The sequence below is a fragment of the Mesoplodon densirostris genome, chromosome 11 (genome assembly GCF_025265405.1).
Source record: "Mesoplodon densirostris isolate mMesDen1 chromosome 11, mMesDen1 primary haplotype, whole genome shotgun sequence".
NCBI classification, from domain to species: domain Eukaryota; kingdom Metazoa; phylum Chordata; class Mammalia; order Artiodactyla; family Ziphiidae; genus Mesoplodon; species Mesoplodon densirostris.
In genome coordinates this window covers 81,671,635-81,699,249 of record NC_082671.1, presented here as the reverse complement: position 1 = coordinate 81,699,249, position 27,615 = coordinate 81,671,635, and the positions used below count along the sequence as shown (strand labels likewise).

General features: G+C 38.4%; 1 protein-coding gene across 1 annotated transcript; it reads right to left on the bottom strand.

The window, feature by feature from the left end:
- Nucleotides 1–261: 261 nt before the first annotated feature.
- DEPDC4 (DEP domain containing 4) lies at nucleotides 262–27,615 on the bottom strand. Its single transcript, XM_060113056.1, is given in 12 exon segments — nucleotides 262–437; nucleotides 7,002–7,080; nucleotides 14,602–14,727; nucleotides 14,816–14,958; nucleotides 15,568–15,636; nucleotides 15,639–15,732; nucleotides 15,734–15,782; nucleotides 17,719–17,896; nucleotides 23,629–23,664; nucleotides 24,159–24,313; nucleotides 24,884–25,295; nucleotides 27,483–27,615. Coding segments are annotated over 12 exon segments (1,641 nt in total). The 5' UTR covers nucleotides 27,607–27,615.

Below are 27,615 nucleotides of genomic sequence, written 5' to 3'. Positions count from 1 at the left end.
CTCAGCAGTTGTGGCACATGGGCTTAGTTGCTCCGCAGGATGTGGGATCTTCCCAGACAAGGGCTCGAACCCATGTCCCCTGCACTGGCAGGCAGATTCTTAACCACTGAGCCACCAGGGAAGTCCCCACATATTTTAAGCATGATTACACTTACAATGCTTAGAGGCTATCCTATCTCTGAAGTGTAAGTATGGCAATTTGAGAAAACCACCAGAGGAGTTCTTTATATTGACAAATTATAATTTCTTCTCCCAGAAATGTTAATGCAAAGCTTCTGGATGGTGTTTTTGAAATTCCTTAATTAATTTCTTTTTTCGTTGCAAAGAGATGCTGGGGTTACTATTAATCTCAAGAGCCAACTGGTGAGGATATTGGCTAGTCCTTTCCTTTTGTTTTTCAAACTCCTTGTATGTCAAGCATTGGCAAATTGTGAAACCTAAAAAAAAAAAAGTACAATTGGAAAAGCAAGTTAAAAAAAGAAAAACATGGGGGCTTCCCTGGTGGCACAGTGGTTGAGAGTCCGCCTGCCGATGCAGGGGACACGGGTTCGTGCCCTGGCCCGGGAAGATCCCACATGCCGCAGAGCAGCTGGGCCCGTGAGCCATGGCCGCTGAGCCTGCACGTCCGGAGCCTGTGCTCTGCAACGGGAGAGGCCACAACAGTGAGAGGCCCGCATATCGCAAAAAGAAAAAAGAAAACCATGAAAATGTACTTATCCAAACTGGCCTTATCCTGGACTTTTTCCCCCCAAAATGTGGTAGATAACATTACTTATGCTCATATTCTCTTTGCTTCAGAGTAATATTCTTTAGCAAAACATACACTGTCATATTTTGCAAACATTATTTTATTTGATTTCCAAAATAAATCCATGAAGTAGGAAAACCAAGGAACTATTACCCTAGTTTCAAGTGGAATACACAGGAATTTAAGTGAAATGGCAAACAAATTGGAGGTGAAGGGGAGAAAAAAGTTTTCCTTGACCTTCTTACAGTCCTTGGCTGGGTCTGAGAAGTAAATTGACAAACACAGATTAACAGGAGAAAAGCATACAAATGTATTTAATGTAAGTTTTATGTGACATAAGAGCCTTCATAAGGAAATGAAGACTCAAAGAAACAGACCTATGTACTTTTTTTTTTTTTTTTTTTTTTGCGGTACATGGGCCTCTCACTGTTGTGGCCTCTCCCATTGCGGAGCACAGGCTCCGGACGCGCAGGCTCAGCGGCCGTGGCTCACGGGCCTAGCCGCTCCGTGGCATGTGGGATCTTCCCGGACCGGGGCACGAACCGATGTCCCCTGCATCGGCGGGCGGACTCTCAACCACTGCACCACCAGGAAAGCCCCGGACCTATGTACTTTTATGCCAGTTTGCTGAAGAGCGCACATTCCTTGAGAAACGTGACAGGTTAAGGAGAATGATGTAATCGTAATAAACTGGGGAAAACTTAGCAAGCCCTGTTTGTTTAGATTCTTCTTGGCCTCCCTTTGTCTTTGGAGATAAGGATACTCCTTTCCTCTGGGTATAAGGAGGGCATCTCTCATATGAGGGTTTTATGGCCAGTTTCAGGGAGGAAGGACAAGGGGGAAGTAGGTCAGAGTGATCCTCCTGCTTCTGCATTTTCTCAAGCTCTTTCAGCTTAAAATATTCAATATGTCAGGTGCCATATTTTGGGGTAGTGTGTCCTGAGCCCTATCAGAAGCATATGCAAAACATGGACAAAGAATTTCATGAACATGAGCAGTGTTTTTTCACTGCTCTGTGAGCTGTCTTAGCATGTACAGTCAACCAATCAACCAAGCCTCTCCCTACGCTGATCTATAGATGGGGACGCCTTAGCCTCCAGAGCAAAGCAAACCTCCACACCAAAGCAACTCTCAATCAGGGTAACCTTTGAAATCTTAAAGCCCATTAATATTAGGGGGTTTGCCTATTTTCACTATAAACACAGCTTCACTTAAACACACCTATCGTGACACCTGGAATTACACTGCCTCTGAAAACTTAAAATCCTACACCTAACTCTCTATTCAGAATCTACTGTCCTTCAAATAATAATACAATAATAACTTACGGGACTTCCCTGGTGGCACAGTGGTTAAGAATCCATCTGCCGATGCAGGGGACACGGATTTGAGCCCTGGTCCGGGAAGATCCCACATGCTGCGGAGCAACGAAGCCCGCGAGCCACAACTACTGAGCCTGCGCTCTAGGACCTGCGAGCCACAACTACTGAAGCCTGGGCGCCTAGAGCCCGTGCTCCGCAACAAGAGGAGCCACAGCAATGAGAAGCCCGCGCACCGCAACAAAAAGTAGCCCCTGCTCACCACAACTAGAGAAAGACTGCGCACAGCAACGAAGACCCAACACAGCCAAAAGTAAAATAAATAAATTTATATATTTAAAAAATAGCTTACAATGAGTGCTTACCATGTGTCAAACTTTTTGTACTTTTTCTCATTATATCTTCAATGTTCTAAGGTGTAAGTGTGCAGGTATTATTATTATCAGCCCTGCCTTATTGATAAAGAAACAGAAGCTTGGACCACATGGCTGAGCTAGGATATGAACCTGGGATTGTCCCACTCCCAGGGTTTGGGATCCCTATACTATGCCATACTGCCTTTAGCTCTGTCACAACTCTCGTCAATCTCAGAGCGATGTGCCATTTTTCTTTGTTCATCATCTCTTTTTTCCCATCCAGAGTCAGACACATATCTGATCATCTGAACCACTTTCTCACTAATTTGTGTCCTCAATTTTCTTGCACTCCAATCTTTCTGCAACACCTGACAAAGCAAAATTTCAGCCCTTAATCAATGCTTGAATCCACCTTTTACACTTGAACATTCAAGTAAATAAGTGCTGCTGAGAAAATTACTGTCCAAATTGGCATCACTAAAATTTATAATCTACTTCATCTGGATCCTCAGAATTACTCATCAGTCCATTTATTTGTCTTTTCTCAACTGCTTTTCCCATTCCCTATTTCAAACTATTCCCTTTTTCTCATGTCATCCATTCAATGGTCCCCCTACAACTCCTCAGACAATAGGGTCTCCTCCTCCTACTTTGTCAAGGAAAATGGATTCATCATTTAATGATCTCCTTCAACTTTCTACCTTGGACCTACACATTTATTTATATCCATACACACTATCAACTTTACTCTTCATACCCCTCCCCTGTTCGAGGCAAACCCTCGGTCCTGTGCCCTTGAAGACATTTCCTCCTACCTCCTCCAGGGCCTGGCTCCATCAGTAATCTCTTTTGTCCTCTCAGCGGGTCATTATGCTCAAATCTCCGGCTTGATTTAGCATCGCCCCAGTTATTCCCAGCTTCTCTCTTCCCTTCTTATCATAGATCCACTCTTAATCTCTCACCCATTCATTCCTTTTCATCCCACTTGCAACCTGGCTTTTGCCTCTCAAGCTACTAAATCAGCTCTCACTAATTGGCTCCAGAGAGTCCGGAGTAGTCCTGATCTGCTGCCACATGCAATCCTCCTCTTTAAAATGTTACATTTCCTTGGCTTTACGAGGACGACTTCACCTCATTCCCCTTCTAACATTCCTTCTCTGTCTCAGTCATAGGTTCCTCTTTACGCACCCCTTGATGATTAGTGTCCTTTAATGTTTTATCCTGGACCTCTTATATTGCTCAACATACTCTAAATGACCTCAATTTCCACATACTCCCAGATATTTAGTTTTAGTTCATATCTTTCCCCTGAACTTCAAAATTGCACATCCAGCTGCTCTGCTGAAAATATCAACCAGAATGTCCCACACATATCTTAAATCAAAAGGTCAAAACAGATTCAATCATTTCCCTACACATGTTCCTCTCCTCTGTTTTTCTGTCTGAATTGGTGGCAGTCACCTCACCTGAAAACTTGAGAATTATCTGAGTCCCCTTTCTCTCGGACCCCCAGATGCAATCAAGTGTTGCCAATTTACCTCCTAAATATTTCTCAAACCTGTCCCCTCCTCTCCACCCCTCTTGTCTCTGCTACAGTACATGCCTACATGATTTCTCACTTGGACCATTGTAGTAGTCTCCTAACTAAGAACTCTGCTTCCAGTCCCCCTGGCCAACCGATTCTCCAAACTGCTGCTAAGCACTATCTAAAATATAAATCTAGCCATATCACTTTTTAAAAAATAAAAAATGCCTCCCCAGCTACCTAGTGAATTCCTTGGCTGCTAAATGAGGCCCTTCAAGATCTGACATCTATTTCTCTAGTTTCAGTTCCTGCCACCGCTCAGCTGTAATTTCTAGCCCGTACCTATTTTTGCTCACAATGTTCCTCCTGTCCAGAGTATCTCCCCCTTCTCCACTCCTCTGGTTTAGCTTGCATCTAATTCTTTAAGACTCCTACTAGGTATCATCTCCTCCACAAGCCTAGCCTGATGCCCTCAAACTAGGTCAGGTAATCCTCCTCCTCTAGTCTTCTATAACCTCCTCTGGCTTGAACATATCCCTCTTATATTTTATTATGATTGATTTATAAATGGTTGTCTCTCTCATACATCAGTTCTTTCACTAAATTAATTTATTCAACAACTATGTATTGATATCTGTAACTACTAAGTGCCAGTTGCTTTTAACATGGAACATAAACTTATTGCAAGCAGGGGCATTATCTTATACATCTTGTATTTTGTGGTGCTATACAAAGTCTGGCACAGAGTAGATCTTCAAAATGTTTAGTGAATAATTGAATGGATGGATGGATGAATATTTGATATCAGGAACATTTTAAATCAAGACATGAATTTCAAGTAATCAATTCAAGTATGCAGAAAAGAGCATACAACACAAAACATAGAAGCAATTAAAAAATTCAATTAAGTTTTATACTGATACAATCTGACAATTTTACTGAATAAGGGATAAACTTCAAGAAGAGATGAGAGTTAAGCTATTTAGGGAAAAATATTATCAGATAACTCTTCACTTCCCAAGTGCTTATAGCACACGGCACAATGCAAAGCACTTATATTCATTATCTCCCTTTAAAGCATATTGTTGAATAAATGTTGGATGGAAATAAATATTAAAATGCCTACAATTCCTCAATTTTCCTCAAAGCCAAAACTAATGAAAAATTGAATGTGAAAAGCTAATATAGTATGGCAGCCAAATGAAGTTTATCTTGAAATTAGTCAGATGAGATCTAATTAATCTAAAAAGATTCCAGATGTTAGGTTCAGAATACTTCGGTAGTATTTCTGTTTAACAGCATCAAACAGACAGGATGCATGTGGCAACAGACCTGTGGCCATATACCCTATGTTCAAAGAAGGGAATGGGAGGAAATGGCATCTATTAGCTGAGAAATTCCAAATAATCCTGGCAAATAAATGTATGCCCTACTCTATGAATATTTTTCTAGAAATTAGTAATGCCTTAGAAAACTTTTTTTTTAAGGAAGAAATGTTACCTACATTTCTAGTTGGTCAAGTTACTTAATCTAAGTTTCAGTTCTTACCTATAGAATGGGGTAATAATAATGCCTACATAATAGGTTATTGTGTAGAATAATTTCATAAACACATGTTAGTGCTCAGCACAGTCTGACACAGAGTAGGGTTTAATATTAGTGTCAATTAATATTAAACATCAATAGTACTTAATATTTAAATAATAAGAATACAATTTAAATATAGCATCTATGATTTATAACTATGTTATATTATTTATTTATTTATTTATTTATTTATTTTTGCGGTACGCGGGCCTCTCACTGTTGTGGCCTCTTCCATTGTGGAGCACAGGCTCTGGATGCACAAGCTCAGCGGCCATGGCTCACAGGCCTAGCCGCTCGGCGGTATGTGGGATCTTCCCGGACCAGGGCATGAACCCGTGCCCCCTGCATCGGCAGGCGAACTCTCAACCACTGTGCCATCAGGGAAGCCCCTTATTATTTTTTAAATTATGAAATTCACCGTATTCTTCTCCTCTCATTTTGAGTTTATTTTTTATATATAAATTTATTTATTTATTTTTGTCTGAGTTGGATCTTTGTTGCTGCGTGCGGGCTTTCTCTAGTTGCGGCGAGCGGGGGCTAATCTTCGTCGTGGTGCATGGGCTTCTCATTGCGGTGGCTTCTCTTGTTGCAGAGCACGGGCTCTAGGTGCACGGCTTCAGTAGTCGCGGCTCGCAGGCTCTAGAGTGCAGGCTCAGTAGCTGTGGCGCATGGGCTTAGTTGATCCATGGCATATGGGATCTTCCCAGGCCAGGGCTCACACCCACGTCCCCTGCATTGGCAGGTGGATCCTTAACTACTGTGCCACCAGGGAAGCCCCCAATATTATATTATTAATATAAATTCTAAATATTTAACAACTACGAGGTAGATACTATTATTCTCATTTTGGAGATGAGGAAGGTGAGGCACAAAGAGGTTAAATAATTTGCCCAGGCAATTTGGCCCTAGCACCCAAAGTTATACCTATCACTTTATTTTGTCTCTCACATGACAATCTTAGGAAATTTGAATTTTAAGTATTTTATGGTTTAAAGAAATTAAAAATTAAGGAATCAGATCAATTGCCAAAAGACATGGAGTAAAAAGAATCATGAAGCCTTTTCAACTGGGTAGGGGGAAGGGTTTAAGCTCCTACTCTATAAAAACATTGTCATTTCCTAGAAAAGAGGAGGGAAAGAGAGAGAGAATGAAAAACAGGAGAAAGAAAAACAGTGTGCACAGGAGCAAGGAAGCAGGCAGGTGGGTAATAAGTGAGGGGAAGGTGAGACCTGGAGCAGCAATGAGATATAGTAAGTGTTTACCTTTTTAGAAGAAAGGTAATCAAACAAAGAGCTTCCAAAAACAACTAGAGAAGAACTTGCTCTGGAGATATTAAAAAATAACCTTAATGTAACCACCTTTTATAGCATTATATATTTATTACATACTCACACTTGGCTCCTTTCCAACTTATGTGGCTATAACAGTCACTTAATGATAAAGAAAGAATAAGACTGAATCAATACCTGATATAGCATCTGGATCTTCTCCATGTAGAAGCTTCTTAAGTTTCTTACTAACCAGATCCAATAAAGTAACCGGTGTCTACAAATATTTTCAAATTTTTAATATGAATTTTTTTCTAGCAAGTAATCCAATATAGAAAAAAAAAAAACTTCAATATTTTTGACCAATGCATAGGGGAAGAGGATTGCAGATGGGGAGAGGGGGCGGGTAGCAGAAGGCCTCTGAATTATAAAGGGTATAAATACTTGAAATTCTTTTTTAGAATTCTTAAAATTCTATATTTTACTCCCACATATGTAGTATATCTGAAACTAGATTAACCAATCATTAGTGCAATGTTCTCTTATAATAATAAAAATTATTTGTACTTCCATAACAGCACTGGTCTAAATAATCTTACATTGTAATTACATGATCCATATGTAAATAGTAGCTCTAAAATACATAATAATATCATTCTCTTAAAATGGATAAATACTCCTTTTCCAGTTTTGGTCATACAAAAGAAATCCCAGATTATAACATGTATCTGGGGGAAATAATTCCTCAGCTAATATTGTTACAGAGGTCACCCCCTAGACCTACCAATGTTGAACCTCATAGCCACATAGTTCTTTCATCTTGAGCCCCAGGGTACCTTTCCATTAGCTTCTGTTGTCCTGAAAATTTATGAACATGAAACCATCCCCATTAATTCATCCTGTCATTCAACAAAAATTTAGTAAATAATTTCTATGTTCCAGGACAGTTCTAGGTGATGAATAAGCAGATCTAGTCTGAACTCACAGAATTTACATTCTCATGTGAGAGAAAAGACAATTTAAAAAAATTAGCAAATACATAATATAGTTTCAGGTAATGATAACTGCCATTAGGAGAGCATAAAGCAGGATAAGAAGCTAGAATGAAGAAGATGGGTAGCTATCTCAGTAAGAGAAAGCTTTTGTCTTACTGAGAGGGTATCATTTTGAGCAGAGGCCTGAAATGATGTGAAGGAGTGAGCCATAAAAAGAATTGGGAGAAAATGTTCCAGACATACAGTAGACAACACAGGTAAAGCCCTGTAACAGGAAAAAGCTAGGCATGCTAAAGATCCCCTATTATAAATACCCACATCTCAATCTCCCTGAAATACTTCATTCCCTAATCTCCAGAAACCAGTCATTGGAGCCCCTTCTCCCTGCTTCCTGAATCCCATACCCCCACTTCCTCCAGCCCACATCAAGTTCCTTTTCTCCCTTTGTGTCCTGCCACAATATTTGAACCAGTATGTTTCTTTACGACACTGCTAGTTCTGACATGAGGGGAGGTAAAAAATGAAAAAATCCTTTCTAACTTCTCAACCATATGTAGGAAAGAGGAGAATTCATTTACCTAGAGGAGGAGGCAGGGTGAGAAAGAAGAAAGTGGAGAGGCTAAGTGGTAAGGAAGAGGAGGGTAGAGAAAATGTTCATTCTAAATTCCTGGTTGGAATCTGGGACCCATTTCACAAGTAAGCTATAAACATGGATTTTGGTTTAGTGACTGTAGAATTAAACATTTATGTAACCTGGGCCCTATTCTCCATTTATTATATTTTTTGATGAAAAACTAGGTGCAGACTAACTAACTTTTTTTTTAAACATCTTTATGGGAGTATAACTGCTTTACAATGGTGTGTTAGTGTCTACTGTTTAACAAAGTGAATCAGCTATATGTGTACATACATCCCCATATCTCCTCCCTCTTGCATCGCCCTCCCACCCTCCCTATCCCACACCTCTAGGTGATCACAAAGCACCAAGCTGATCTCCCTGTGCTATGCGGCTGCATCCCACTAGCTTCTGTTCTACATTTGGTAGTGTGTATATGTCCATGCCACTCTCTCACTTCATCCCAGCTTACCCTTCCCCCTCCCCGTATCCTCAAGTCTATTATCTATGTCTGCATATTAATCCCTATCCTGCCCCTAGGTTCTTCAGAACTTTTTTTTTTTAAGATTCCATGTATATGTGTTAGCATACGGTATTTGTTTTTCTCTTTCTGACTTACTTCATTCTGTATGACAGACTCTAGGTCCATCCACCTCACTACAAATAACTCAATTTCGTTTCTTTTTATGGCTGAGTAATATTCCATTGTATATATGTGCCACATCTTTTTTTTTTTTCTTTTTGCGGTATGTGGGCCTCTCACTGTTGTGGCCTCTCCCGTTGCGGAGCACAGGCTCCGGATGCGCAGGCCCAGCGGCCATGGCTCACAGGCCCAGCCGCTCCGCGGCATATGGGATCCTCCCAGACCGGGGCACGAACCCGTATCCCCTGCATCGGCAGGCGGACTCTTAACCACTTGCGCCACCAGGGAGGCCCTGCCACATCTTTTTTATCCATTCATCTGTTGATGGACACTCAGGTTGCTTCCATATCCTGGCTATTGTAAATAGAGCTGCAATGAATATTGTGGTACATGACTCTTTTTGAATTATGGTTTTCTCAGGGTATATGCCTAGTAGTGGGATTGCTGTGTCCTGTGGTAGTTCTATTTTTAGTTTTTTAAGGAACCTCCATAGTGGCTGTATCAATTTACATTCCCACCAGCAGTGCAAGAGTGTTCCCTTTTCTCCACACCCTCTCCAGCATTTATTGTTTCTAGATTTTTTGATGATGGCCATTCTGACTGGTGTGAGGTGATACCTCATTGTAGTTTTGATTTGCATTTCTGTAATGATTAGTGATGTTGAGCATCCTTTCATGTGTCTGTTGGCAATCTGTATAACTTCTTTGAAGAAATGTCTATTTAGGTCTTCTGGATTTAGGTCTTTTGGATTGGGTTGTTTGTTTTTTTGATATTGAGCTGCATAAGCTGCTTGTATATTTTGAAGATTAACCCTTTGTCAGTTGCTTCGTTGGCAAATATTTTCTCCCATTCTGAGGGCTGTCTTTTCGTCTTGTTTATGGTTTCCTTTGCTGTGCAAAAGCTTTGAAGTTTCATTAGGTCCCATTTGTTTATTTTTGTTTTTACTTCCATTTCTCTAAGACGTGGGTCAAAAAGGATCTTGCTTTGACTTATGTCATAAGAGTGTTCTGCCTACGTTTTCCTCTAAGAGTTTTATAGTGTCCGGTCTTACACTTAGGTCTTTAATCCATTTTGAGTTTATTTTTGTGTATGGTGTTAGGGAGTGTTCTAATTTCATTCTTGTACATGTAGCTGTCCAGTTTTCCCAACACCACTTATTGAAGAGCCTGTCTTTTCTCCATTATATATTCTTGCCTCCTTTGTCATAGATTAGTTGACCATATGTGTGTGGGTTTATCTCTGGGCTTTCTGTCCTGTTCCATGGATCTATATTTCTGTTTTTGTGCCAGTATCATACTGTCTTGATTACTTAGCTTTGTAGTATAGTCTGAAGTCTGGGAGACTGATTCCTCCAGCTCCGTTTTTCTTTCTCAAGATTGCTTTGGCTATTTGGGGTCTTTGTGTTTCCAAACAAATTGTGAAACATTTTATTCTAGTTCTGTGAAAAATGCCATTGGTAGTTTGATAGGGATTGCACTGAATCTGTGGATTGCTTTGGGTAGTATAGTCATTTTCACAATGTTGATTCTTCCAATCCAAGAACATGCTATATCTCTCCATCTGTTTGTATCATCTTTAATTTCTTTCAACAGCGTCTTACACTTTTCTGCATACAGGTCTTTTGTCTCCTTAGGTAGGTTTATTCCCAGGTATTTTATTCTTTTTGTTGCAGTGGTAAATGGGAGTGTTTCCTTAATTTCTCTTTCAGATTTTTCATCATTAGTGTATAGGAATGCAAGAGATTTCTGTGCATTCATTTTGTATCCTGCTACTTTACCAGATTCATTGATTAGCTCTAGTTGTTTTCTGGTAGCATCTTTAGGATTCTCTATTTATAGTGTCATGTCATCTGCAAACAGTGACAGCTTTACTTCTTCTTTTCCGATTTGGATTCCTTTTATTTCTTTTTCTTCTCTGATTGCCGTGGCTAGAACTTCCAAAACTAGGTTGAATAAGAGTGGTGAGAGTGGGCAAACTTGTCTTGTTCCTGATCTTAGTGGAAATGGTTTGTTTTTCACCATTAAGAATGATGTTGGCTGTGGGTTTGTCATATATGGCTTTTATTATGTTGAGGTAAGTTCCCTCTATGCCCACTTTCTGGAGGGTTTTCATCATAAATGGGTGTTGAATTTTGTCGAAAGCTTTTTTCTGCATCTATTGAGATGATCATATGTTTTTTCTCCTTCAGTTTGTTAATATGGTGTATCACATTGATTGATTTGCATATATTGAAGAATCCCTGCATTTCTGGGATAAACCCCACTTGATCATGGTGGATGATCCTTTTTATGTGCTGTTGGATTCTGTTTGCTAGTATTTTGTTGAGGATTTTTGCATCTATGTTCATCAGTAATATTGGCCTGTAGTTTTCTTTTTTTGTGACATCTTTGTCTGGTTTTGGTATCAGGGTGATGGTGGCCTCATAGAATGAGTTTGGGAGTGTTCCTTTCTCTCCAATGTTTTGGAAGAGTTTGAGAAGGATGGGTGTTAGCTCTTCTCTAAATGTTTGATAGAATTTGCCTGTGAAGCCATCTGATCCTGGACTTTTGTTTGTTGGAAGATTTTTAATCACAGTCTCAATTTCAGTGCTTGTGATTGGTCTGTTTATATTTTCTACTTCTTCCTGGTTCACTCTCTGAAGGTTGTGGTTTCCTAAGAATTTGTCCATTTCTTCCAGGTTGTCCATTTTATTGGCATATAGTTGCTTGTAGTAATCTCTCATGATCCTTTGTATTTCTGCAGTCAGTTGTTACTTCTCCTTTGTCATTTCTAATTCTATTGATTTGAGTCTTCTCCCTTTTTTTCTTGATGAGTCTGGCTAATGGTTTATCAATTTTGTTTATCTTCTCAAAGAACTAGCTTTAATTTTACTGATCTTTGTTATCGTTTCTTTCATTTCTTTTTCATTTATTTCTAATCTGATCTTTATTTCTTTCCTTCTGCTGACTTTGGGGTTTTTTTGTTCTTCTTTCTCTAATTGCTTTCAGTGTAAGGTTAGGTTGTTAATCTGAGTTTTTCTTGTTTCTTGAGGTAGGATTGTATTGCTATAAACTTCCCTCTTAGAGCGGCTATTGCTGCATCCCAGAGGTTTTGGGTCACAATGTTTTCATTGTCCTTTGTTTCTAGGTATTTTTGATTCCCTCTTTGATTTCTTCAGTGATATATTGGTTATTTAGTAGTGTATTGTTTATCCTCCGTGTGTTTGTATTTTTTACAGATTTTTTCCTGTAATTGATATCTAGTCTCATTGTGTTGTGGTTGGAAAAGGTACTTGATACTATTTCAATTTTCTTAAATTTACCAGGGCTGGATTTGTGACCCAAGATATGACCTATCCTGGAGAATGTTCCATGAGCACTTGAGAAGAAAGTGTATTCTGTTGTTTTTGGATGGAATGTCCTATAAATATCAATTAAGTCCATTTTGTTTAATGTATCATTTAAAGCTGTGTTTCCTTATTTATTCTCATTTTGGACGATCTGTCCATGGGTGAAAGTGGGGTGTTAACATCCCCTACTATGGTTGTGTTACTGTCGATTTACCCTTTTATGGCTGTTAGCATTTGCTTTGTGTATTGAGGTGCTGCTACATTGGGTGCATAAATATTTACAATTGTTATATCTTCTTCTTGGATTGATCCCTTGATCATTATGTAGTGTCCTTCTTTGTCTCTTGTAATAGTCTTTATTTCAAAGTCTATTTTGTGTGGTATGAGAATTGCTACTCCAGCTTTCTTTTGATTTCCATTTGCATGGAGTATCTTTTTCCATCCCCTCACTTTCAGTCTGTATGTGTCCCTAGCTCTGAAGTGGGTCTCTTGTAGACAGCATATATACGGGTCTTAACAACTGACTTTTAAATGAGCTTTTAGAATACATTTCATTCAAAATTCATAAATGGGGGACTGCTTCTACTGTATACACTTAGTACCAACTTTTTCTCTAAAATAATGGATAAGTAACTTCAGCTAATATTGACAGAACTGCTACAAAATTCAAACCCATATGTTTCTAATGACATGAGATAAATTTTTTACACAAAAAAATTAAGAAGGGAACAATTCTTTATTGAGGCTTTGGAGAAATAATGCCACTAAAAGTAACACTGTCTGGTATTAAAATATACTAGTGAGGCTAAAAAATAATCGTTTTCTAAGACATTTCAAAATATATCAACAATCTGACAATGTCTTACTAACTTACTTGCTACTCCTCTGTTTCAAGTCATCATATCTCTTGCTCAGATTATTACAACAGCCTCCTAAAAGGTTCTCCTGCTTCTACCTTTGCCCCTCTATAGTCTGTTTTCAACACAAAATCCTGAGTTATTTTCATAAATATCGGTCAAATGAGGCCACCACTGTGATCAAAACCTTTCATGATTCCCCATTTTATTCCAAGGAGAAGCAAAGTCTCTCCAATGGCCTACATGGGCCCCCATATCTCTCACCTCACCTCACAATACTGTCCCACCTGCTCACCACTTCCTTGCTGTTCCTCAGCACCCAGGCATGCATCACCTTCAAGGCCTCTGCTCTAGGAACCATTTTCTCTGCCTCAAGCCACTTACCCCCACCATCATGGCCATTTGGTTCACTCCTCCCCATTCCAGTCTCTGCTCAAATCTCATTTTCTCAGTGAGCCCAACCTTGGCCATGCTGTTTAATACTGTAAGCTCCTACTAACCCCCACCCTGCCATCCCCAAATCCCCTAAAACTGCTTTTTTTTTCTATTGCATTTATTGCCTTCTAGCAAACTATAGGATGATGATTTATTGTATTTCTTTTTACTGTCTTTGTCCCTCACTTGGATATAAGCTCCTCAAGGGCCTGCATTTTTTTTTTTTTTTTTTTTTTGCGATATGCGGGCCTCTCATTGTTGTGGCCTCTCCCATTGCGGCGCACAGGCTCCGGACGCGCAGGCTCAGCGGCCATGGCTCACGGGCCCAGCTGCTCCACGGCATGTGGGATCTTCCCGGACCGGGGCATGAACCCGTGTCCCCTGCATCGGCAGGCGGACTCTTAACCACTGCGCCACCAGGGAAGCCCAAGGGCCTGCATTCTTTTTTTTTTTTTTTTTGCGGTATGCGGGCCTCTCACTGTTTTGGCCTCCCCCGTTGCGGAGCACAGGCTCCGGACGCGCAGGCTCCGGACGCGCAGGCTCAGCGGCCATGGCTCACGGGCCCAGCCGCTCTGCGGCATATGGGATCCTCCCAGACCGGGGCACGAACCCGTATCCCCTGCATCGGCAGGCGGACTCTCAACCACTTGCGCCACCAGGGAGGCCCGGGCCTGCATTCTTGTGTTTTGTTTGCTAATGTATTCCAAGCACCTAAAACAGTGTCTGGCACAGAGAAATAAGTTGAAGAAATTAATCAATATACTTGCAAATATCAACACTGTTTTAATTCTGCTTTCTTCTTTTAGTGGGTGTGGGGATTGCACATTATAGGTACTCAGTAAATTATTTATTAAGTGAATGATTTGCCTTTTGTCTGACACAAGTAGCTTAGTAATAAATGTGCCCAGGCAAAATGCCAGATACCTTGAAGAGCTCAGAGTGGAACTCCAGTAGAAAGAAGAGTAGTTGTTCTGCCCGTACTCTTAATAATGATTTGGATTGCAAAACTGCTTTGGCAAGAGTTTTCAGGTCCACCGTTTTGTTATCAAACTGTAAACAGAAAGAGTAACATTAACTTGAATTATTTTTATTAAAAAAAATAGCAGAAGATTGTAAAACTGTTATTGCAATTTTTCACCTGTTTTTGTAATTTGTAGGCATTGGGTTCTGATGCAATCGCCATAAAAGTGAGTAGCCATCATAATTCTTCTCTAACGTTGGGCAACAACAATCTTAGATATAGTTGTGTTGCTTCAAGTGCTTCTGTTCTTTTCTCATTTTCTGTTACATGGGTTACAAAGAAGACAAAGCAAGGGACAAAAAACACCCAGAGATTATAGTATGTAGCAGTCAATTAAAATGCTATGATACTGTATTTGGTTTGCAGATTCTTTTTCACACTTGAAAGTTTTTATTAGGAAATATTTCAAACACACAGGAAATTATCTACATAATATGCCAAACAACTGCATAATTATATCCAGCATTGTCAAACAGTAATTTGTTTTTAACATGAAATTATATGGCCACCTACAAAGCTAAAAAAGAGACATGATGTGTCACTCAATTTTTATTTTGCTAAAAGGTCATCTAATTAATACAATATTTCCAGATACCTTAGTTCTTTAATCCTCTAGTACTATATCAAAAGTTTTCTTAGAATGTCCCTGTGATAGAATTACCTTAGATCTAATTGCTATACTACAGTATTACATTTGATAGTACAATTTACATGGCAGCCAAGTGAATTGAAAAACGACTCCATGAAGTACTTTGACATCATAGAAGAAAAATATTAAAATGTAATACTCATATAATACATAAAATCTTCTGCAACTTGTATTATTAAAAATGATTATGCAAAAAAACTGAAGTTTAAACATCTCTTACCTAAAAGTTCAATAATTCCTGAATGAATATCAAAATACTCATCAGTTAATAAGCAATCTCTCTCTTGATTATAATATCAAAGAGTAACTTCTTCTGTGTATTCAATCTTGTCTCTTCATTTCTGTTTTGAACTAACTGCTCGCTGACAGTAACTATTAACTGGTCTTGGGAAATATTCCAAGCATTCAATTGCTGCATTAAGCCAGTTATCAATCCTGGAGGTAAAAAACAAAGTAAAATAAATCAATGGTTAACGTTTCCATTTAACTGCCTAAAACATTGTTTGATAAAACAATAAAATCTAGTTTATAATTAACCAAATCTAAAGAAGAAACTAGTTTTGAGAATCTTTTTAATAATTTTTGCTGGATGACTGAAGGAGTAAATGAGAGGGAATAACTTTTCTCCTCACCAAATACCACCACACCTTTCTGTACCTTTACTTTCAAGGAATTAAAATATTTGTGGGCCACCTTTTCATTTTTTGTTTCTAACTTTGCTAAATTTTGTTCAGAGGAGTTCACCCGTACTGTTCCATTCCACTGGTGTTTCCTCTCCCCTTTCCCACTCTGATGATTAGGTGCATATGGTTCTATCATTATTTGAAAATAAGATACCAAATATTTCCCTCATTAAGATGCACTGTTTATCCCACCACACACTGTTTTCCCCTTTTTTATCTCCCGACCTCAATAAGATAAGCAACTTGGGATCCTTTCACTCCTCCCTCCCTTCAGTGATGATTTTGGAGGCCTTTAATTCCCCCTTCTCCTCCACCTTCCCCACCCCCAGGTTTTGCTGAGATAGGTTAGTATTTATTATAATTTCCCTTAATACTATGTCCTTCTTTTTTTGATATCTTATTTAGCACTTATATTTTGTACATTCTCACAGTCTTACCATATCAACTTTGAATATGTTGTGTGTACATGTGTGTTTGTATGCATGCACATATGTGGGTACAAAATTAGGGAGAAGAGAAAATAGTGAGAGCGCACAGACCAAAGTTCATTGCCTACCAATATTTCCTTTCCTCTTCATCTGTCTCCATCTTGGGGTTCTGGTTATTTCTTTGTAGTCAGATTAAAATCTTTCCTCAAATATTTTCCTAGGAGGGGGTTCCTGAGTGATATATTCTATGAATTCTCGGTGATCCTCAAATATCTTTCCTTCTTCCCTCCTCTTCTCTTTCCCCTTCCATTTCCTTTTTTCTCCCTACCCACACCAACCCCTGTTGAATGGAACATATTGCCTAATGTGTGACTTATTATCTTCTAGCTCCTAGTGTTGCAGATGAAAAAATTAATGACAGTTGGATTGCATTTCTCTTGCAGAGACCCTACACTTTCCACTTGGAAGCTCATAAAGGTGGACTGGCTGCTGTCTGTTTCCTGCAGGGGCATCTAAAGAAATCCTGTTTCTTTGCTGGTGTCCCTATATTCTCCCTGACTCAGGGGCTGGGGAAGACTCATTTGCTGGGTGTTTCTCAGCCTGTTGAATTAGGAGCAAACATGTCATGTGCAAACAGGACAATGGTTGACGATCTAAGTGGGTTCACAGGTCTCTGATCATCAAGCTCTTTGTAGGATCTGAAGCTTTCTGGTTCTCAGGTTTGGAGTCTGATGTTCTTTTCTTGTGGCCCATGTGGGAGAAAGCATCATATCAGTTCTCTTTGCTGGAATCTCAACATTACACAAGGTCTTATACTTATGGTTCCTAGCAACTGATTTATGATAGGGCTTATTTCATTGGACTGTAATGTTTTGTTTCATGAATGTCTCCCCTACTAGACTGAGGATTCTCTTAAAGCAGGACTAAATAAAATGGTAAAAACCATGATGGTTGTTACTTTATGGTTATAAAATGGAAATAACAGAACTTTGAAAAAATACTCAGGGCTGGTGCAGGGAAAGAATGACTGACAAATCATGACTGAACTCATATGAATGAAACCACTAAGATTTCCAATAATCTCACAGGTCATAACCAGTGTCTTTCTATTTTAGATCAAATGAGAATTCACAGTGATTAATTTTTAAATCAATGATGGTGTCTGCTCATACATATGAATATGTTCTCACACCTTAAAATACCAAGGGCAAAATATGTGAAAGAACATTTTAGTTATACATTGACAATAAAAATGGTCACTCAAGTAGACAAAAGCTTGGAATAACCTCTCTGTCGAGGCAAGTGTTTGAGATAACAAGATCTTCCTCTTTACTTAATTGGAGATTTTGTGTTTTAACTGGAGACTCCAAAATATTTTCTAAGAATGGAATGTGAATCAGTTGAAGAATATGTAGCAATGTTTGTTGTTTCCAAACATCTTCCACAGCTTAGAAAGAAAAATAATATAACTATCATACTAATAAATAACATATACATATTCAACCAGTATCATAGAATTCTTCCATTTCTAATAATACAACAGAAAACCTAATAATATAATGGATTAATTTGTTAGGATAATTTAAATTTGCTAAATTACAATTTTTCTTTTCAAGATTGACCTTTAAATAGACATCAGGATTATGAGCCATATTGATTTTATTTTCTGGTATGTTAATTATAAAGTGATATTATCTAGCTTTTAAGGTGATCAATAGGTTAATTCCAGATATAAAAAAAACCTACTGGTCCTGCTTATAAATTATTTTGATGATTGGAGAGAATGAGATTACTAATTATTTATAATTTTATTCAAAGCAGAGATAATTGTAGTTAAATTGCTTTTAAATAAAAATACAGTATTAGGTTAATTTTAACTTGGGTTTCTGGTCATTCATGTTAAGAGTTAATAAAGTTTTTCATTATCCTAATTATCAGATCATCATTAATATTTTGTTTTTCCTTCAAATGAAACAAAATTACAAAAGCAACAGCTACAGTAAATCTCTTGTGGAACTTTATTGCCAGTAGCCTACGTATTAAATTTGGACCATAGTCATGATTTGTTTGGTTATAGAGTATTTTGAATAGAATTAACTTGTATAAAAATGGGAGATTTCAGGCTTCCCTGGTGGCGCAGTGGTTGAGAGTCCGCCTCCTGATGCAGGGGATGCGGGTTCGTGCCCTGGTCCGGGAGGATCCCACATGCCGCAGAGCGGCTAGGCCCGTGAGCCATGGCCGCTGAGCCTGCACGTCCAGAGCCTGTGCTCCGCAACGGGAGAGGCCACAACAGTGAGAGGCCCGGGTACCGCAAAAAAAAAAAAAAAAAAAAAAAAGGGAGATTTCATATAAAATTCTGGGTTTCAAGCTTCTCTTTAAAAATATCTTAAGAGGGCTTCCCTGGTGGCACAGTGGTTAAGAATCCACCTGCCAATGCAGGAGACATGGGTTCGAGCCCTGGTCTGAGAAGATCCCACATGCCGTGGAGCAACTAAGCCCGTGCACCACAACTACTGAAGCCTGTGCTCTAGAGCCTGTGAACCACAACTACTGAGCCCCTGTGCCACAGCTACTGAAGCCCGCGCACCTAGAGCCTGTGCTCCGCAACAAGAGAAGCCACCGCAATGAGAAGCCTGCGCACCACAAGGAAGAGTAGTCCCCCATTCGCCGCAACTAGAGAAAGCCCACGCGCAGCAATGAAGACCCAACACAGCAAAAATAAACAAACAAATAAATAAATAAGAAAAAAAATCTTAAAATCTCATGACACTGGGCTTGAATTAATGCCTGACCAAAGTTAGCTGATATGAATTAGTGGCTACCCTATTTGCATTGGCATGTCATTTCCAGCTCAACACAAACCTGACCACTTCCTACTGTATCCCAAACAGTGAAGTTGAGTGTCAGCTACCATTTTCATGGTATTGTCCTGTTGGTTTTGTTACAGTAGAAATTAATTTCCCTATAGTTATATCTCTTCCTTAAGTGGGAAAAAGAAAAATAGCCAAGAGGGCCCCACATTTCAAGCAAAACAACAATTTTTCCTAAACGTTTGAAAATGAAGTACTCACCTGCTTTCCAATCTGCCTGGCTCCTAAAGTCATCTGAGTTTAGTACTTCTGAGTTATTGGCCCCAAATAAATCAAATTAGCAATCTTTTAGTAAAGGCTTGAGATCATAAGTAGCCTCTAATCAGTCAGTCCACATTTGTCGATACCAACCTTTGGGCACAGCTCTGAACCAGGTGCTAGAAAAAGATACATATATAAAAATAGTGGCCCTTCAGCAGCCACACCCTATGTAAGGAGGTAAGGATAGCCACATATGAAATGGATGAAGGCAAATTTTATCAAGTCACCAAAAAGTATGAATAGGTATATTTTTAATACATCCAAAAGTGGAAAAAAGACTATTCTTAGCAATAGCATCAAGATAGAACATTCATTTACTCAACAAATATTTATTGAGACCTGTTTTGTATTAGGCACTGTTCTAGGTTCCAGGGATATAGTGGTAACCAAAGCAGGCAAAATCCTGGCCTTAATGGAGCTTATATTCTAGTGGGGAGAGGGAGGCAGGCAATAAATAAACAAACAAACAAAAAGTGAAATATATGGTATGTCAACTAATAGTAAGTTTTATGGAGAGAAATTAAGCAAAAAAGGAGATTAGACTACATTAGGGGGTTAGTATTGCAATTTTAAATAAGATGTGTGGGAATTATCATTGGGAAGATGATATTTGAGCAAAGACCTGAAGGTGAGGGAGCAGAGAAATGTGCATGTCTAGAACATACTAGCCAAGTGCAGAGCTGATAAATAGAATAGCTAGCTCTGTGTGAGGAAATTAGACTCAAGAAGGATACTGTGGCAACACATATAGCCACCACCGTCAACTTAATGGAGCACTTCATACTCAATGATCACTGTGCTGAATGAAGGGGATCCAAGGGGATAGACTCTACATTTGAAGAGCATACGATCCAAGCAGCATTTAGCATAGCCTACACACACACACACACACACACACACACACACACACACACACACACACACGTGCATGCACATGCACATATATGTACATATGAGTGTATGTGTATAGACGCATAAATAAAAAGAAAATATTTATAAAATGAGGAGGCTGTCTGTGAGCCATTCATCCACTAAATGTAACCTACCAACAGCTAAGCACTGGGCCATTCAACAGGGATACAACAGTGAGCAACGTAAGGACTGTCCCTGTCTAAGTACCTCACACTTCAGTGGGAAATAAAGACAAGTAAACAGGCAGTTTCATTAAGTGTGTAAATGTTTTGGTGGGAGAAGTACAGTGTGTTCAGTAGGAATCAAACTTTGTCTCAGCTGAGGAAACCTTTGAACAAACATATTCTTCTGGAAGTCAGGTAAAACAGATCAATAGTGGAATTGCTCCAGCTGATATTGGCATTCCCCTGAGACCTACCCCACAGAGGTGAGGTGAGGGAGAGGTTCTGCACCTTTAGAACCCCTCACATTTCTAAAACAACACACATATATTTCAAAAATATTAGTCATTATATTATCAGTAAGAAACATCTGTAAAAAATAAATCTCAGCAAAGGTGGTTCACCTTAACTCTACTTGTCACACAAATACAAATTTGCAAAAAGCCTGCAGTCCTGGGACTGCATTGCTTTACCACTGCTGGCAGATTTTTCAACTCAATTCAAGTGAAATTGGTTTCTCAGTTCTGTGGGAATTAAGAAATGACCCTTCTCAAAAAGAAAAGAGAAACTCCATACTTTTATTTCTTGGCTGAAATGTATATAGGTGTGTTGCCAACTGCATACCTTTAACCAGCCATATTTTTCCAAATAGAAAGTGGCTTAATTTTTCTTGTTGGCCACCTAATTATTTAATCTTATAAAACCAGATAGTTTTATATCTGAGGGGGTTGTTTTTGTGCTTGAGGATCACAGCAGTATCAGATTTCAGTGGATAATAACAACAACAAAAACTCCTTTCATGCCTGATTTGTTGGAGGTTAGAGATACTTCCAAATGCACTTTCTCCAAAAAGTTTTGGTATGAAAACGTAAATTCCAAAAAAGTTAACTTTTTTTAACTCATTAAATACAAGAACAACCAGCCAATTTTAAAGTTAATTCTCTTTTGCAAGCCTTTTTACAGAACAAAAATCAAACAAACAAAAAACCTACCCTAGCAGATTCAAGACTTTTGAACATAAAAAGATTTCCTATTAGTAATTTATTAAAGACTACTTCTCTCAAAACTATGTTTTATTAGAGAGAACAACTAAAATAGTTTTTTGTGTTTCTCTGTTCTGAAAGCTGACACATTCAGTTGCAACAAAGAGCAAACATACCAACTAAACATAACTTCAGTTGTACCCATTTTAGAATTTACAACACCTTGTTGCAACAATAATGATAAAACACTGGGTAAAAGTATGGAAATCTAGGTCTGAATCTTGATGCCATTAGTTAACTGTGGAAACTTGGCAAATTATCTAACTTCTCTGAGTCTCCATTTCCTTGTCTATAAAATAAACAATCTAAACTAAATTAAGTCTAAAGTAAAACAGCGGTTCCAAGTCTTTGCTGATTTTTTTTTTTAACATAAAATCTCCTTTTCTAGGGAATTCCTTGGCGGTCCAGTGGTTAGGACTCGGTGCTTTCACTGCTGTGGCCTGGGTTCAATCCCTGGTGGGGGAACTAAGATCTTGCAAGATGCACAGTGTGGCCAAAAAAACCAGAAAACAAAAAACTCCTTTTTTAAAAAGCAAAACTTAATAGTTATTGTTGTGTGACTTACTGTTTAAAATTTCTGGCTAAACACAATAATCTTAAAACTAAAGATATTCCTGTTTTCACCTAACATCTTTTTGTTAAATATGTTACTCATCAGAGCATATAAAAGTATATGTATCATTTAAAGAGTTTGGGAGATAGATGCAAGGAAGGGAAGAGACCTAAAACCCTGTTTTCCGTTGTAGAAAATTACTAGATGTCCCTAAAACTGAAAAAGCATGAAGTAGCAGTATAAGCATGACGTTTTGAGACGTGAGATACATTTACAACACACATGAATTACAATTTATACGTATTGTAAATGGTTGTCTCTGGAGAGGGGGAAATGGGTGAGAGGAGAAGGGTAGGGAATTATTATTTTTTGGTAACAAAACCTGTAGGACTATTTGAATGATTTACATTATGTGCATATATAACAAAGATAAAAATTAAAATGTTTAAAAAAGTACATAAGAACGCCAGCTTTCCTTCCCTACCATGTCTTATTTATTTATTTATCTTTCTGAGTCTCAGTTTCCCAAACTATAAAATGGAAGTTTTACCCCTCACTTTACAGGGCTATTGTTAAATTACAGACAATAAATATAAAATGCATAACAAATTGCCTGGCCCAGAGGAAGGCCCAATAAATGAAAATTACTTTTATGAGCATCTTTACAGATAAATTATATCCATTATTAGTTAGAAATTTCTAGAGGTACCCTATATCCTCACGGGAAAATGATGAGACAAGTTTTTCTTTTTCATTTGTAATAGGTAAAAACTGAACTTTTGTTGGCTCCTCTTCTTCAGCCTGTCCTCTAAATATTCATCTTTCTCGGAGTCTTCTTCTAATCCCTCTTCTTTTCTCACTCTGCACCCTTTCTTTGGGCACCGTGCATTTCCCTTATCACACTTATCCTAGTTATTGTTGATAACCTTTGCTCCTCCAGTGTGCAAATCATGCTTGTCTTACTTCCATCATGGTTTGACCACATGCAGTAAAGCGTGTAACCATTAGTGAATTGTGTATGCATCCCTCCTAATTGCCCTGGGTATGGGGCTCTTCTTTCAACTGTTAAGTTGCCTTAGAAGGACAAAACCACAAGCAGATGAAGTAAGTGGTAAAGAGAATTAGAGCAATAGGTAGCCTAGCTAGTTTGTTCTGAAAGGCAAAGAGTAGGGAGATGTTTGGGAGGAGTTTATACAATGGGCAAAGGATATGCTCACAAGAAGATGGTCTTGCATTATAAATAATAAGGACTGGTAATGAGTTTGCATGTTTTTTTTTTCTGGTAGTAAGGACTGTAGCACCTCCAGTTAATCTGATCATGGTCATTGTAAAAAAATAAACTAAATGTTATTGGATCTACATTGCCTCACCTGTCTTGTCTGATGCAATCACTATGTAGAAGGAAACTCTTACGGGGAGAGGAGTAGAGAGTCAGTACGCCAAACACACTACTTCTATTGTATTTGAAAAGTCAGTTCTTGGAGACAGTAAAAAGATCAGTGGTTGCCAGGGGGGTAACGGGGAGGGAAGGAGGAACAGGTGAAGTACAGAGCATTTTCAGGGCAGTGAAACTATTCTGTATGATACTATAATGGTGGATACAGTCATACATTGTCAAAACCCACATAATATACACCACCAAGAGTGAACACTAATGTAAATCGTGGGCTTTGGGTGATAATGATATATCAATGTAGGTCCATGGATTATAACAAATAACCACTCCAGTGCAGGATGTTGACAGTGGGGGAGGCTGGGTATGTGTGGGGGGCAGGGGGCACATGGGAACTCTCTATACCTTCTGTTCAATTTTTCTGTGAACCTAAAACTGTTCCAAAAAGTAAGGTCTATTTAAAAAAGTCAGCTCTTCTTACAAAGTTCGGAAAAAAATAATGAAAACTGAAATTACCTTCTTTTGAAAGTGGAAGAACAGGTTTGTCAACTGTGATGTTTGGAGGTAAAGCCAGAGTCCCACTCATTGTATCAATAAGTTCCTCAATTCTTTCCTCACCAACCTTTTGTGCTAGAGGATTTGAAATCACTTTGCCTTCTGGTCTGTTAAGAAATAATATGTGAATTTTTCCATTACATACAGGACCAAAATTTCAAATATGCATTTTAATTTACTTATTAAAACTTATTTATACATTTCCTATTTCCAAAAAGGATGTCAGGCAGCTTACAATAAAAGATACAAGTACTAAATGTATTAAATAACAGAATATCACCAGAAGAGGATGTTAGGATTGTAAATAAATAGAAAAAAATATATGTTAATTCTAAGGTTATCATGGCTGCTGTAGCAGAGTAGAAAATTTTTTCTCTAGTTTTGTTTCCATAACTTTGGCTTTATCTACTTTGGCTAAGTCATGTTTCAAAAATTAGGAAGCATATAATTCATCAGAGAAGATAAAGTTTTTCCTGGTACAAATTCTGAAATATTTATGTGATCGTGTCCTCCATAACAGTTTTAGAGCAAAGGCAGAAAAGATTAATTTTTACATGGCTATTTCTTTTATTGACTTCTGAAAAAAACAGAAAGCATAATATTCAAGGTTTGCTCAGTGAAGACTGTTCTGCCAGCAACTAAAAACAATATATTACAGTATCTTGGTTAACACTAACCTTAAAGATTCCTTTGCTTTTATTTCATCATTTAACCCAGTCTCAGAATCCTTTTTTCTTTTGCAAAAAATGTAAGATGATTTATTCCCTAGAAACCTGTAGAGACTATTGTTTGAATCCTCAAATTCCAATTCCTTTTCATTTTTGAATAGCTTCATTCCTACTGGTTCAAATACTTTATGGTTCATTAGAACTTGACAAAGACGAACTCCTTTAAGACGAGAGATATCATTACTACTCAGACACATATTTTGCATAAGATGACTTAGTACTACATCAACAGCATCAGAACCAGTAAAACAGTCTTTGTATGTTCGTAAATGATGCCTCCTTCTTTTTATTTCCACTTGAGTCTGAAGGGAGTGAATAATACCATCCCATTGCTGAGTAGCTTGAAAAGGACCAGAGCATCCTGAAAAAAAAAAATTAAACATATGTTTCTAACAAATTTAGATTACACAAAAATATGTAAGTTTTTTTGTTTTGGCAACCTTATGCTTTTGTATGGCATATCTGCTAACAATGCCTTTCTTAAGTTTCTTCTCTTTCCATCTTGTGTAAATTATAATATGTTTACTAAGTTTGCACATGTTCATCTGCCAATAAAATCAGAGTAAACCTAGGAACTTGCTTTACTGATATGAAATATACTACTATGTGAATTTATACATCCTAATGTTACATGCTTAATAACTAGCTAGACTTAGTCTTGAAGAATATTATTTCAGGCTACATTTAAAAGGAATGTACACACACATTGGAGTCTTGATTATTACAGAGATGTGGCTTCACCAGACTCTGCTTTTCCTTTCTTCTTTTTGCCATTTTGAACAATGACAAGCATTGCATGAAAGAAATCTAGGGCAAGGAGCTGAAAAAACTAATCAATTTATCTGCCAGCTGTTCTTCTTGAAAAATAAAAGTTTGTGAGCAATAATGAAAATATGAAAACAATGAAAATGTCCAGTGCCTGGGGGATAGTTAAGTAAATTATGGAATAGCCTTATTATAGGATATTAAGCAGCCATTAGGAAGAATGACATTTATAGCATGGAAGGATTTCATTAAGTAGTAAAAACAAAAAACCAATGAGGTTGGGCAGAACAATTTATATACTATCATCCTAGTTATGTAAAAATGAATTTCCAACCTACATACAAATATATGTAAATAGAAAAGTCTGGAAGGATAAACCTCAAAGTAACCTTTAGGAAATAGGTGTAATGAAAGGATACTCACTTTTTAGAATACATATTTCCAGTTTTTATAATGTACATATATAATTTTTTCAATTAATTGTAGACAGTAAAATTTTAAAATTGAGATATAATTCATATTCCACAAAATTCACCCTTTTAAAGCATACAATTCAATGGGTTTTAGGTACATTCACAAAGCTGTGCAGCTATCTCTATTATCTAGCTCCAGACCATTTTATCACTTCAAAAAGAAACCCATACACACATATACACTCTTGATACTATGTATAAAATAGGTAACTAATGAGAGTATACTGTATAGCATACTCTCTGTGTATAGCACAGGGAACTCTACTTAGTGCACTGTGGTGACCTAAATGGGAAGGAAATCCAAAAAAGAGGGGATATATGTATATGTATAGCTGATTCATTTTGCTGTACAGTAGAAACTAACACAACATTGGAAAGCAACTATACTTCAATAAACATTAATTAACAAAAAAAGAAACCCATAGTTAGCAATCACTGCTCATTCCCCTCTACCCCAGTAAATTTTTATTAAAAATTTTTTTAATAAGATAAGGGAATATGTTGAAACATCTAGAATGTTGTTTCCAGATTTTCGTTTTTGTTAGAATCTGAGAATTTAAGCTCTTTCTTCCTCTGACTATGAATAACTGGAAACAGGATGTCCAACTTTACATAATGGTCTGATGTTTAGGACAGAAATAAAAGCCTATCACCTTCAAATGCCTTCTGTAACAGAAGCTGTCGGTCTGTCTGTCCTTGAACTATTGGCCTGAGACACTGTGGACAGTGCATAGACAGGAGTAGGGCGTGGAGGGCAAGGAGTGGAAACGGGGAGAGGTTGAGGAGGGAGTAGGGACTGGGTTAGGGTAGGGTGGGGTGGATAAAGCTAGGAGTCTTTGAGCGGAGGAGACGGGTATTTTCCGTCTGCCTCTCTAAGCGTCATTGAACAAGTAGGCTAGGTTAAAGAAATAGTCCTCGTGCTCAAGGACTTGCCATCTAGTACTTTTAACCCCTTGTTCTAAGTGTAGCCCGCTGACCAGCAGCAGTGGCATCATCTGGGAACTTATTAGAAACGCAGAATATCAGACACTACTCTTGAATCCAAACTGCATTTTAACAAAGTTCCCAAATGATCTGTGTGTATATTAAAGTTTGAGAAGCACCGCTTTCCAGGACGCCCCAAGGAGAGTAGCTTCTGAAAAGGCCCAGTGCCCGTCCTCAGCGGGACTGAGAGAGCAGGTGGGCCGGGAAAGGGGCGGGTCCAGGAAAGGTGCGGGCCCCAGAGGCCTGAGGCGCAAAGTCCAAAGCGCCCGCTCCCCTCAGCCGTCCCCCCTCTTCGGTGCACATTTGGCTAGGATCTGAAGGTGTACCTGTCCTCCTTTTCCGGCCGAAAACATCTCTAGGGCTCACGAAACTCGACACTCTCCGCCCTGGGCCGAGAAGCTGGCTCTGGCTGCCAAGGCTACGGAACCGCGGAGTCAAAAGAACCGCCATAAACTCGTC